Below are 14,294 nucleotides of genomic sequence, written 5' to 3'. Positions count from 1 at the left end.
TGACATGTTGCCATGACAACAAGACTCACCATCAGCGAGCTGTGTTGTGTTCTCATGTTGTTGTTGTTGTTGTTGTTGTTGTTGTGAGGAGAGTGTTTGGACTTGCTGGGCTTGCCTGCCACGCGGTCCTTGTGCCTCCTGCTGGTGATGTGCTGCAACAACAATACATCATCAAAGACACAACTTCTGGAACACTCCACAAATAGAAGGGGAAGAGAAAGAGGAAGATGAAGAAGAAGAAGAAGAAGAATGAAAAGGGGATGAAAGAGAAGAAGTGGAGAACCTGTTTGAGTAGTATCTCAGAGTTGAAGAAGAAGAAGAAGATGATGAAAAAGAAGAAAAGGGAGTTGAAGAAGAAGGGATGATGATGAAAGACAAGGAGTTAAAGAAGAAGAAGAAGGGATGATGAGGAAAGAGAAGAAGTGTAGAACCTGTGTGATTTGTATCTCGGACTTGAAGAAGAAGAAGAAAGGATGATGATGAAAGATGTCAAAGGAGTTGAATAAGAAGAAGGGATGATGATGAAAGAGAAAAAGTGTAGAACCTGTTTGAGTTGTATCTGAGAGTTGAAGAAGAAGAAGAAGAAGAAGAAGAAGAAGAAGGGATGATGATGAAAGAGAAGAAGTGTAGAACCTGTTTGAGTTGTATCTCCGAGTTGAAGAAGAACAAGATGATGAAATAGAAGAAAAAGGAGTTGAAGAAGAAGGGATGATGATGAAAGACAAGGAGTTAAAGAAGAAGAAGAAGCAAGGATGATGAGGAAAGAGAAGAAGTGTAGAACCTGTGTGAGTAGTATCTCAGAGTTGAAGAAGAAGGGATGATAATGAAAGAGAAGTAAAAGAAGGAGTTGAAGAAGAAGAAAAAGATGATGAAAGAGAAGTAAAAGAAGGAGTTGAAGAAGAAGGGATGATGAAGAAGAAAGAGAAGTAAAATAAGGAGATGAAGAAGATGATGAAAAAAGTAAAAGGAGTTGAAGAAGGGATGATGATGAAAGACAAGGAGTTAATGAAGAAGAAGAAGCAAGGATGATGAGGAAAGAGAAGAAGTGTAGAACCTGTGTGAGTAGTATCTCAGAGTTGAAGAAGAAGGGATGATAATGAAAGAGAAGTAAAAGAAGGAGTTGAAGAAGAAGAAAAATATGATGAAAGAGAAGTAAAAGAAGGAGTTGAAGAAGAAGGGATGATGAAGATGAAAGAGAAGTAAAATAAGGAGTTGAAGAAGATGATGAAAAAAGTAAAAGGAGTTGAAGAAGGGATTATGATGAAAGAGAAGTGTAGAACCTGTTTGAGTTGTATCTCAGAGTTGAAGAAGAAGAAGGGATGATGATGAAAGAGAAGTAAAAGGAGTTGAAGAAGAAGGGATGATTATGAAAGAAGTAAAATAAGGAGTTGAAGAAGAAGATGATGAAAAAGAAGTAAAAGGAGTTGAAGAAGGGATGATGATGAAAGAGAAGTAAAAGGAGTTGAAGAAGAAGGGATGATGATGAAAGAAGTAAAATAAGGAGTTGAAGAAGAAGATGATGAAAAAGAAGTAAAGGGAGTTGAAGAAGGGATTATGATGAAAGAGAAGAAGTGTAGAACCTGTTTGAGTTGTATCTCAGAGTTGAAGAAGAAGAACAAGATGATGAAATAGAAGAAAGGGGAGTTGAAGAAGAAGGGATGATGATGAAAGACAAGGAGTTAAAGAAGAAGAAGGAGGAATGATGAGGAAAGAGAAGAAGTGTACAACCTGTGTGAGTAGTATCTCAGAGTTCAAGAAGAAGGGATGATAATGAAAGAGAAGTAAAAGAAGGAGTTTAAGAAGAAGAAAAAGATGATGAAAGAGAAGTAAAAGAAGGAGTTGAAGAAGAAGATGACGAAAGAAGTAAAAGGAGTTGAAGAAGGGATAATGATGAAAGAGAAGTGTAGAACCTGTTTGAATTGTATCTCAGAGTTGAGGAAGAAGAAGGGATGATGATGAAAGAGAAGTAAAAGGAGTTGAAGAAGAAGGGATGATGATGAAAGAGAAGTAAAATAAGGAGTTGAAGAAGAAGATGACGAAAAAAGTAAAAGGAGTTGAAGAAGGGATAATGATGAAAGAGAAGAAGTGTAGAACCTGTTTGAGTTGTATCTCAGAGTTGAAGAAGAAGAAGGGATGATGATGAAAGAGAAGTAAAAGGAGTTGGAGAAGAAGGGATGATGATGAAATAAGTAAAATAAGGAGTTGAAGAAGAAGATGATGAAAAAGAAGTAAAAGGAGTTGAAGAAGGGATGATGATGAAAGAGAAGAAGTGTAGAACCTGTTTGAGTTGTATCTCAGAGTTGAAGAAGAAGAAAGGATGATGATGAAAGAAGTCCAAGGAGTTGAAGAAGAAGGGATGATGATGAAAGAGAAGAAAAATGAGTTGAAGAAGAAGGGATGATGAAAGAAGTTAAAGGAGTTGAAGAAGGGATGATGATGAAAGAGAAGAAGTGTAGCACCTGTTTGAATTGTATCTCAGAGTTGAAGAAGAAGGGATGATAATGAAAGAGAAGTAAAAGAAGGAGTTGAAGAAGAAGAAGAAGAAGAAGAAGAAGATGATGAAATATAAGTAAAAGTAGTTGAAGAAGGGATGATGATGAAAGAGAAGAAGTGTAGAACCTGTTTGAATTGTATCTCAGAGTTGAACAAGAAGAAGGGATGATGATGAAAGAGAAGAAGTGTAGAACCTGTTGAAGTTGTATCCCAGAGTTGAAGAAGAAGAAGAAGAAGAAGTGATGATGATGAAAGAGAAGAAGTGTAGAACCTGTTTAAGTTGTATCTCAGAGTTGAAGAAGAAGAAGAAGAAGAAGAAGAAGAAGAAGAAGAAGAAGAAGAAGAAGAAGAAGAAGAAGTGATGATGATGAAAAAGAAGAAGTGTAGAACCTGTTTAAGTTGTATCTCAGAGTTGAAGAAGAAGAAGAAGAAGAAGGGATGATGATGAACGAGAAGAAGTGTAGAACCTGTTTAAGTTGTATCTCAGAGTTGAAGAAGAAGAAGAAGAAGAAGGGATGATGATGAACGAGAAGAAGTGTAGAACCTGTTTGAGTTGTATCTCAGAGTTGAAGAAGAAGAAGGGATGATGATGATGAACGAGAAGAAGTGTAGAACCTGTTTGAGTTGTATCTCAGAGTTGAAGAAGAAGAAGGGATGATGATGAAAGAGAAGAAGTGTAGAACCTGTTTAAGTTGTATCTCAGAGTTGAACAAGAAGAAGGGATGATGATGATGATGAAAGAGAAGAAGTGTAGAACCTGTTTAAGTTGTATCTCAGAGTTGAACAAGAAGAAGGGATGATGATGAAAGAGAAGAAGTGTAGAACCTGTTTGAGTTGTATCTCAGAGTTGAAGAAGAAGAAGGGATGATGATGAAAGAGAAGTAAAAGGAGTTGGAGAAGAAGGGATGATGATGAAATAAGTAAAATAAGGAGTTGAAGAAGAAGATGATGAAAAAGAAGTAAAAGGAGTTGAAGAAGGGATGATGATGAAAGAGAAGAAGTGTAGAACCTGTTTGAGTTGTATCTCAGAGTTGAAGAAGAAGAAAGGATGATGATGAAAGAAGTCCAAGGAGTTGAAGAAGAAGGGATGATGATGAAAGAGAAGAAAAATGAGTTGAAGAAGAAGGGATGATGAAAGAAGTTAAAGGAGTTGAAGAAGGGATGATGATGAAAGAGAAGAAGTGTAGCACCTGTTTGAATTGTATCTCAGAGTTGAAGAAGAAGGGATGATAATGAAAGAGAAGTAAAAGAAGGAGTTGAAGAAGAAGAAGAAGAAGAAGAAGAAGATGATGAAATATAAGTAAAAGTAGTTGAAGAAGGGATGATGATGAAAGAGAAGAAGTGTAGAACCTGTTTGAATTGTATCTCAGAGTTGAACAAGAAGAAGGGATGATGATGAAAGAGAAGAAGTGTAGAACCTGTTGAAGTTGTATCCCAGAGTTGAAGAAGAAGAAGAAGAAGAAGGGATGATGATGAAAGAGAAGAAGTGTAGAACCTGTTTAAGTTGTATCTCAGAGTTGAACAAGAAGAAGGGATGATGATGATGATGAAAGAGAAGAAGTGTAGAACCTGTTTAAGTTGTATCTCAGAGTTGAACAAGAAGAAGGGATGATGATGAAAGAGAAGAAGTGTAGAACCTGTTTGAGTTGTATCTCAGAGTTGAAGAAGAAGAAGGGATGATGATGATGAAAGAGAAGAAGTGTAGAACCTGTTTAAGTTGTATCTCAGAGTTGACGTGGACGTCACACGTCTGACAGTGGAAGGTTTTGTTCTGCAGACCAGAACCTTTCACCGTCGCTGCGCCGCACGTCTTGGGCTTGGTGCCGGGGCGAGGGTAGGACTTGATGGGACCGGCGCCGCTGCGAGCGTCCAGCATGGTCTTATGTTTGGACCCTGCCGGCAGGTAAACGTTAGCCGCGGGTGAGCTAACGACACTGGCCCCGCCCACCTCACCTGCATTGTGAGCCTGCAGCTGAGACAGAGAGTTGACGGCCACCTTGCAGAGGGAACAATACATCAGCTGCTTGGCCCTCTCCTCCTCACACTCTGTTGTGGGCGGGGCTTCCTGGGGGAGAGTGGGGGCGGGGCTAGGGGGAGGAGTCTCACTTCCTGCTCTGCTGGACGAGGGTGAGGAGGGGGCGACCTCTGTGGGGTAGGAGGAAGAAAGACAACAAGAAGACGAAAGAAAAAAGGGGGAAAGGAAGAAAGAGAAGAACGAGGATGAAAAAGGAGAAGAGGAGGAGGAAAAGAAGAAGAAAAGGAGGAAGAAAAATTAAGAAAAAAGAAAAACAATAAGAAGGAAGGGAAAAAGTTAAAGAAAAAGACAGAGAAGAAAGAAAAGAAACAGAAAAGGAAGAAAAAGGAGAAGAACAAAGAGGAGGAAAGAAGAAGAGGAGGAAGAAGAAGGAGTACAAGTGAAGAAGCAACCAACAGAAAAACAATACGAAGAGAGTGAAAAGAAAAAACTAAGCAGAACAAGAAAAAAGAAAAGAAGAACAAAGAGGATAAAGAAGAACAAAAGGAGGAAGAAAGATGAAAGAGTAGAAAAAGAGGAAGAAGAAGAAAAAGAAGAAAAAGCAGCAGCAAAATGAAGAATAGAATAAAAGGAATAAAAAGGAAAAAAGAAAGAAAAGAGAAGGGAAAGGAGATGACAAGAACAAAGAGGAAGAAAAAATAGAAGAAAAAAGAAACAGAACAGGAAGAAAAAGAAAAAGGAAGAGGATGAACAAAAAGAAGAAGAGAAGGGAAAGGAGGAGAAAGAAAGAGGATGGGGTAAGAAAGAGAAGAACAAAAGAGAGAAGGTGAATAAGAAAATGCAATAGGACAAAAAGAAGAAGAAAAAGAAGAAAAAAAGGAAGATAAAAAAGAAGACAAGTTGAAGAAGATGAATCATCATCCATGATGTTCCAACAACCTGTGTGCTGATTGGTGCTCATCGGAGGGGCGGGGCCTGCCTTCCTGGAGCCACTGCCATTGGTCTTGTTCTCCTGGGACTTCACCTTCTTGGCGTGACGCCCGCCTCGGAAGTGAGACGCCGCCTGCAACTGGACCACAGCGGCTGTCAATCAAGAGCCTCTGCCAGGGGGCGGGGCTATAGCCCGTCACTCACGTCAGAGTTGAACCTCAGCCGGCAGACGCCGCACGTGATCACCTGTTTCTTCTTGGCCGCCACGCCACCAAACGTGTGGTTGATGACGGCCTTCTGCACGGGGTCCATCTGCGGAAACAGTGGCAACGCTCTGTTCCAGGGTCAAACTGCGGCCGTCATCCAAGTACATTTACACTAAGTGTTGCCAGTCGTGTGCATAAATATGTACACACACGTGTACAGTACACACTCACACACACACACACACCGTGTTGAAGTTCGGAAACAGTGCGACTGGCGCAACGGCGTCCATGGGGAAAGGCAAGAAGGGTTTCATCAGGACGGACGGATTTCCAGCGCCACCTATCAGGCAAGAAAGTATTACTAGTACATGTAGTCTTTGTACTCTTTACTGTACTACAGTATTAGGAACATTTACACCTAGTGTGTGTACTCTTACTGTACTACAGTATTAGGAACATTTACACCAAGTGTGTGTACTCTTACTGTACTACAGTATTAGGAACATTTACACCAAGTGTGTGTACTCTTACTGTACCACTGTATTGGGAACATTTACACATACACCGTGTGTGTACTCTTACTGTACCACTGTATTGGGAACATTTACACATACACCGTGTGTGTACTCTTATTGTACTACAGTATTAGGAACATTTACACATACACCGTGTGTGTACTCTTATTGTACTACAGTATTAGGAACATTTACACATACACAGTGTGTGTACTCTTACTGTTACACAGTATTAGTAGTATTTACACATACACAGTGTGTGTACTCTTACTGTCATAGCGTATTAGGAACATTTACACATAGTGTGTGTACTCTTACTGTTACACAGTATTAGTAATATTTACACATACACAGTTTGGGTACTCTTACAGTCATACAGTATTAGGAACATTTACATATACACCTAATGTGTGTACTCTTACTGTACTACTGTATCAGGAACATTTACACATACACACAGTGTGTGTACTCTTACTGTACTACAGTATTAGAAACATTTACACAGTGTGTGTACTCTTACTGTACTTCAGTATTAGTAACATTTATACGTAGTGTGTGTACTCTTACTGTACTACAGTATTAGTAACATTTACACATACACATAGTGTGTGTACTCTAACTGTACTACAGTGTTATGAACATTTACACATACACATAGTGTGTACTCTTACTGTACTACAGTATTATGAACATTTACACATACACAGTGTGTACTCTTACTGTACTACAGTATTATGAACATTTACACATACACAGTGTGTACTCTTACTGTACTACAGTATTATGAACATTTACACATACACAGTGTGTACTCTTACTGTACTACAGTATTATGAACATTTACACATACACAGTGTGTACTCTTACTGTACTACAGTATTAGGAACATTTACACATACACATAGTGTGTACTCTTACTGTACTACAGTATTATGAACATTTACACATACACAGTGTGTACTCTTACTGTACTACAGTATTATGAACATTTACACATACACAGTGTGTACTCTTACTGTACTACAGTATTAGGAACATTTACACATACACATAGTGTGTACTCTTACTGTAGTACAGTATTAGGAACATTTACACACAGAAGCAGTATGAACAGGACGCCATGTTCTAATGTTAGTTGTCCTCACATGACCTTGGCGTGTGTGTGCGTGTGTGTGTGTGTGTGCGTGTGTGCGTGTGTGTGTGTGTGTGTGTGTGTGTGGGTGGGTGGGTGTGTGTGTGTGTGTGTGTGTGTGTGTGTGTGTGTGTGTGTGTGTGTGTGTGTGTGTGTGTGTGTGTGTGTGTGTGTGTGTGTGTGTGTGTGTGTGTGTGTGTGTAAATCAGGGTTCAACCAAGTGGTCAACAAGGTGACAACAATCAAACAGCTGTCAGCGTCACATTCATGACAGTAACATTACCTTGTCTATTTTTAAAGTGGATGTTTAATATGGGGGGCCCTTCAAAATAAAAGACCCCACTCCAGTATGAGAGAGGCGTCATGACATTTTGTAAAATTCTGCTTTATTTTAGGGGGGGGGGGGGTTCTACCTCCACCAAGCACAAAAGGTTTTGTTGTACTCGTCATACTTTAAGAAGCATTTAGGTGCAGATCCGGATAAAGATGCGGGTTGAGGGATTCATTTGTCCATTTCAATATACAAAGACTGCCTCTCACGCCCCCCCTTGTACCGTACTAGCATGAGGCGTGTTCAAGCATGAATAAAACAATGAATACCACCTCTTATGCCCACCCCAAATTGACAGAGGCTTGTGTATCGTTCAAGCATGAACACGATTACTGCCTCTCACGCCCCCCAAAATTGACCAGCTGAAAGCTTGTGTACCAATCAAACATGAATAAAAACACCAATACTGCCTCTCACGCCCCCCCCCCGCCCCCCCAATTGACTAGCTGAAAGCTTGTGTATTAATCAAACATGAATAAAAACGCAATTACTGCCTCTCACGCCCCACCAAATTGACAGGCTGAAGGCTTGTGTATTAATCAAACATGAATAAAAACACAAATACTGCCTCTCACGCCCCCCCCCCCAAATTGACTAGCTGAAAGCTTGTGTATCAATCAAACATGAATAAAAACACAATTACTGCCTCTCACGCCCCCCTACCCCAAATTTGACCTAGTTAGGGGCTTGTGAATCATTCAGACTTCAATAAAACCACAAATACTGCCTCTCACGTCCCCCCCCCCAAATTGACTAGCAGAAAGCTTGTGTATCAATCAAACATGAAAAAAAAACAGAATTACTGCCTCGCATGCCCCCCTACCCCAAATTTGACCTAGTTAGAGGCTTGTGAATCATCCAGACTTGAATAAAAACACAAATACTGCCTCTCACGCCCCCCCCAAATTGACAAACTGAAAGCTTGTGTATCAACCAAACATGAATAAAAACACAAATACTGCCTCTCACGCCCCCCAAATTGACTAGCTGAAAGCTTGTGTATCAATCAAACATGAATAAAACCTGATTACTGCCTCTCAGGCCCCCCCAAATTGACCCCCGGCCTCTTTGACGGCCACGTGTGGCCCAGGTACTTGAAACACAAGAAAATACACAAGAAAGCTTGTGTATCAATCAAACTTGAATAAAAACACAAATACTGCCTCTAACGACCCCCCAAATTGACTAGCTGAAAGCTTGTGAATTGTTCAAGCATGAATAAAAACACGATTACTGCCTCACACGCCCTCTACCCCAAATGTAACCTAGTTAGGGGCTTGTGAATCATTCAGACTTGAATAAAAACACAAGTACTGCCTCTCACGCCCCCCCCAAATTGACTAGTGAAAGCTTGTGTATCAATCAAACATGAAAAAAAAACAGAATTACTGTCTCTCATGCCTCCCCTACCCCAAATTTGACCTAGTTAGAGGCTTGTGAATCATTCAGACTTGAATAAAAACACAAGTACTGCCTCTCACGCCCCACCAAATTGACAAGCTGAAAGCTTGTGTATCAATCAAACATGAATAAAAACGCAAATACTGCCTCTCACGCCCCCCAAATTGACTAGCTGAAAGCTTGTGTATCAATCAAACATGAATAAAACCCGATTACTGCCTCTCACGCCCCCCGAAATTGACCCCCGGCCTCTTTGACGGCCATGTGTGGCCCATGTACTTGAAACACAAGAAATAACACAAGAAAGCTTGTGTATCAATCAAACTTGAATAAAAACACAAATACTGCCTCTAACGACCCCCCAAATTGACTAGCTTGAAGCTTGTGAATTGTTCAAGCATGAATAAAAACATGATTACTGCCTCTCACGCCCCACTACCCCAAATTTGACCTAGTTAAGGGCTTGTGAATCATTCAGACATGAATAAAAACACAAGTACTGCCTCTCACGCCCCCCCAAATTGACTAGCTGAAAGCTTGTGTATCAATCAAACATGAAAAAAAACTGAATTACTGTCTCTCATGCCTCCCCTACCCCAAATTTGACCTAGTTAGTGGCTTGTGAATCATTCAGACTTGAATAAAAACACAAGTACTGCCTCTCACGCCCCCCCCCCAAATTGACAAGCTGAAAGCTTGTGTATCAATCAAACATGAATAAAAACGCAAATACTGCCTCTCACGCCCCCCAAATTGACTAGCTGAAAGCTTGTGTATCAATCAAACATGAATAAAACCCGATTACTGCCTCTCACGCCCCCCCAAATTGACCCCCGGCCTCTTTGACGGCCACGTGTGGCCCATGTACTTGAAACACAAGAAAGCTTGTGTATCAATCAAACTTGAATAAAAACACAAATACTGCCTCTAACGACCCCCCAAATAGACTAGCTGAAAGCTTGTGAATTGTTCAAGCATGAATAAAAATATGATTACTGCCTCTCACGCCCCACTACCCCAAATTTGACCTAGTTAAGGGCTTGTGAATCATTCAGACATGAATAAAAACACAAATACTGCCTCTCACGCCCCCCCAAATTGACTAGCTGAAAGCTTGTGTATCAATCAAACATGAAAAAAAACAGAATTACTGTCTCTCATGCCTCCCCTACCCCAAATTTGACCTAGTTAGTGGCTTGTGAATCATTCAGACTTTAATAAAAACACAAGTACTGCCTCTCACGCCCCCCCCAAATTGACAAGCTGAAAGCTTGTGTATCAATCAAACATGAATAAAAACGCAAATACTGCCTCTCACGCCCCCCAAATTGAATAGTTGAAAGCTTGTGAATTGTTCTAGCATGAATAAAAACACGATTAGTACCTCTCACACCCCCCTACCCCAAATATGACCTAGTTAGGGGCTTGTGAATCATTCAGACTTGAATAAAAACACAAATACTGCCTCTCACCCCCACCCCCAAGTTGACGTTGCTGGAGAATCATTGGAGCACTAATAAAAAGACAAAATGGTCCTCTCACGCCCCTCCTCGACACCTACTAGGGAAGTGCTGACACCCCATGACTCGCACCTGTGTCGAACAGGAAGTGACCTACCTGACAAGCGTCCTCCAGAGAAGTTTCCTGAAAGGTGCTCATCTCCTCCCGAGTGCACGCCTCAAAAGACAAGCAGCCCGGGGGGGCGGATCAGGTGACCGCCGCGTCATCGCCACCCAAAGTGGCGGCCTGTCAACACGGGTTGTCTCTTCCTAATCCCCCCGCTGCCGTTTTTGGCCCCCAGAGAGGAAACGTGATCGCGGCGACAAGACAGAGATGAGCACTACTTACAGATGATGTCACACGGCTGCCACGTGAACACCGTCACCGGAATGTCAGCCTTTGTTTTCTTTTTATCACCTTTATCAGGTAAGTATGCTCCCATTTGGCTTTCTAGCGGAACCTGCTCGCTTGGTGGAGGTAACCCGGGGTCCCCTGATGGAGGGACGTGACACACACCCATATTAGTGTAACAGCACCGACTGTGCCAAAGGAAGCCCCGCCCCACAACCAGGAAGTAGGGTTCTTTACAACATTTTGACAGCTAAACGAGCTAACTGTGCTAATAACTTACCAGGAGCCGCTCTGTCGCCGTGACAACAGAGTTGTTAGTGTGTATATTAGTATGTATGTACTAGGGGTGTGGTAAAAAATCGATTCGAATTCGAATCGCGATTCAGAATCGATTCTCATTTTTAAAAAATCTATTTATTTATTTATTTATTATTATTATATATATATATTTTTTTTAATTAATCAATCCAACAAAACAACACACAGCAATACCATAACAATGCAATCCAATTCCAAAACCAAACCCGACCCAGCAACACTCAGAACTGCAATAAATAAACAAAAATGAATATTATCAACAACAGTATCAATATTAGTTACAATTTCAACATAGCAGTGATTAAAAATCCCTCATTGACATTATCATTAGACATTTATAAAAAATTTTAAAAAAGAACAATTGTGTCACAGTGGCTTACACTTGCATCGCATCTCATAAGCTTGACAACACACTGTGTCCAATATTTTCACAACGATAAAATAAGTCATATTTTTGGTTCATTTAATAGTTAAAACAAATTTACATTATTGCATTCAGTTGATAAAACATTGTCCTTTACAATTATAAAAGCTTTTTACAAAAATCTACTACTCTGCTTGCATGTCAGCAGACTGGGGTAGATCCTGCTGAAATCCTACGTATTGAATGAATAGAGTATCGTTTTGAATCGGGAAGAAAATCGTTTTTGAATCGAGAATTGTGTTGAATTGAAAAATTTTTTTTTATTTTGAATCGAATCGTGACCCCAAGAATCGATATTGAATCGAATCGTGGGACACCCAAAGATTCACAGCCCTAGTAATGTACCATAAATACACATTATATGCACAACTTGGACACATTAGTATTTGTATTGTGATGATGACATCATCTGACCTGGCTGCTCACACACACACGCACGCACGCACACACACACACACACACACACACACACAGATGTCAGCCTGGAGGAGGAGGCCAAAGAGCTTGTCATGACTGAACGAGCATCCCGTAATGGACTGTGTGTGTGTGTGTGGGTGTGTGTTCTGGCAATTCTTACTTAATGGGTACATCGCTCTGTTTACCCAGTCACCTTTAGGGGACCTCTGACGGTATGGGGACCAAAAAACAGGTCCCCCTAAAGGGAAACCTTTTTAAATGATAGTCAGATCCATTCCGAAGATGCCAAAGTGATTTTTAAGCGTTAGCCCATAAAACATGTTTACTGGTTAGTTTGAGTGTGAGACATTTGCACAGCAGCCCCCTCATCGGGCTGTAGCTGGTACATTTAAGTGGTGAAAAATGGTAATGCTGTATTCTGAGGATCATGTCATATTTAATTCGAACTTCTTTTTTTTTTTTTTTTAAATGGTCCTCAGTAGTCACGTACAAATTTGTGTGAATTATGCAAAATTATTTAAATTTGGTCCCCATGAACCATATTAACTCTTTTTCCCCAGGGTCCCCAGTAAGAATGATCAGCACATTACTTCATCAATCCACAGATTTAAAGACGTGTATGAGCTAACTGGGCAGTGGCCATTTTAACTATTTTTTTTAAAGCCTCCACAACCTGTAGAAAGGGTGGTCCCCACACGTGATGATCAAAAACTTGGTCCCCATTAAAATGATAACCAGTATGCGTGTGTGAGTGCGTGTGTGTGTGAATGTTTCATGAGTGTACACCGATACACACGCGGAATGAAATTACAGCTGTGTGTGTGTGTGTGTGTGTGTGTGTGTGTGTGTGTGTGTGTGTGTGTGTGTGTGTGTGTGTGTGTGTGTGTGTGTGTGTGTGTGTGTGTTAAAGATGTAAATGTAATTAAAGAGTGTTAAATGTCACAAACAACAAGTTGGCTAAAAAGTGTCATTTTCCCAATGAGCTTCTGCATTGAGGAGGTGATGATGATGACGTCATTAGAGTTACATTGTGATTTGACCAGCAGGGGGAGCAGCAACGCCACAGAACCTGACGGAGGTGTGGGGATGGTTTATGCTGGAGTGACAGGTGTGTGGGCGGAGCTAACGCCATCATCCACAGCCACACACACACACACACACACACACACACACACACACACACACACACACACACACACGCAGCTGTCGGTCAGTTTTGAGCGGCCATGAAAAAATATATAATTCCAGTGGTTGCCATGACAACGCGGTCATCCCCCTGTGGCCTTGTTTACAAACAATTAGTCACGTGCACGTCGATGCCATACCAACAAGCCCCGCCCCCTCCCCTCTGCAAGTTGTTGTCCTACCTGTAGTTGAACACAGGGGGGCGCTGGGCTCTGACGTTTGCACTTGTCCAGCCAGACAGCGAAGACCGGACGCCAGGGGGAGGAGCTTGGACGGCCCCCCCGCTGGAAGACAACAGCGTCCGACACGTGATTCATTGTCACATAATGGCACACTGCGCTCGCGCTGCCAACGCGACTGAGGTCGCTGCTAACACTGCTGAAATGCTAAAGATGCTAACACTACTAATTCTGATAACACTGTTGAAATGCTAAAGATGCTAACACTACTAATTCTGTTAACACTGTTGAAATGCTAAAGATGCTAACACTACTAATTCTGCTAACACTGTTGAAATGCTAAAGATGCTAACACTACTAATTCTGCTAACACTGTTGAAATGCTAAAGATGCTAACACTACTAATTCTGCTAACACTGTTGAAATGCTAAAGATGCTAACACTACTAATTCTGCTAACACTGTTGAAATGCTAAAGATGCTAACACTACTAATTCTGCTAACACTGTTGAAATGCTAAAGATGCTAACACTACTAATTATGCTAACACTGTTGAAATGCTAAAGATGCTAACACTACTAATTCTGTTAACACTATTGAAATGCTAAAGATGCTAACACTACTAATTATGCTAACACTGTTGAAATGCTAAAGGTGCTAACACTACTAATTCTGTTAACACTATTGAAATGCTAAAGATGCTAACACTACTAATATTGCTAACACTTTTGAAATGCTAAAGATGCTAACACTACTAATTCTGCTAACACTGTTGAAATGCTAAAGATGCTAACACTACTAATTCTGCTAACACTGTTGAAATGCTAAAGATGCTAACACTACTAATTCTGCTAACACTGTTGAAATGCTAAAGATGCTAACACTACTAATTCTGCATATACCTCTAAAATGCAAAAGATACTAAAATCACTCATTCT

The 14,294-nt window shown here is 40.8% G+C and overlaps 1 protein-coding gene across 2 annotated transcripts in view; it reads right to left on the bottom strand.

Moving 5' to 3' along the window:
- Positions 1-14,294, bottom strand: part of znf385b (zinc finger protein 385B) — a 36,723-nt gene that overhangs the window by 3,545 nt on the left and 18,884 nt on the right. The window contains exons 5-11 of one of the 2 annotated variants that reach the window (XM_062061437.1): positions 13,361-13,462; positions 5,850-5,944; positions 5,603-5,710; positions 5,408-5,537; positions 4,447-4,638; positions 4,202-4,386; positions 30-152 (exon numbers count right to left, since the gene is read on the bottom strand). In XM_062061437.1, the coding sequence (XP_061917421.1) occupies positions 30-152; positions 4,202-4,386; positions 4,447-4,638; positions 5,408-5,537; positions 5,603-5,710; positions 5,850-5,944; positions 13,361-13,462 (935 nt within the window). Of the gene's footprint in view, positions 1-29; positions 153-4,201; positions 4,387-4,446; positions 4,959-5,407; positions 5,538-5,602; positions 5,711-5,849; positions 5,945-13,360; positions 13,463-14,294 lie in introns of those variants that run through there. The other variant, XR_009827567.1, reaches the window with a different exon arrangement.

Source organism: Entelurus aequoreus, linkage group LG10, assembly GCF_033978785.1.
Source record: "Entelurus aequoreus isolate RoL-2023_Sb linkage group LG10, RoL_Eaeq_v1.1, whole genome shotgun sequence".
Classification (NCBI taxonomy): Eukaryota; Metazoa; Chordata; class Actinopteri; order Syngnathiformes; family Syngnathidae; genus Entelurus; species Entelurus aequoreus.
The sequence above is the reverse complement of the archived record's forward strand: the minus strand, read 5'-3'. Positions and strand labels throughout refer to the sequence as shown.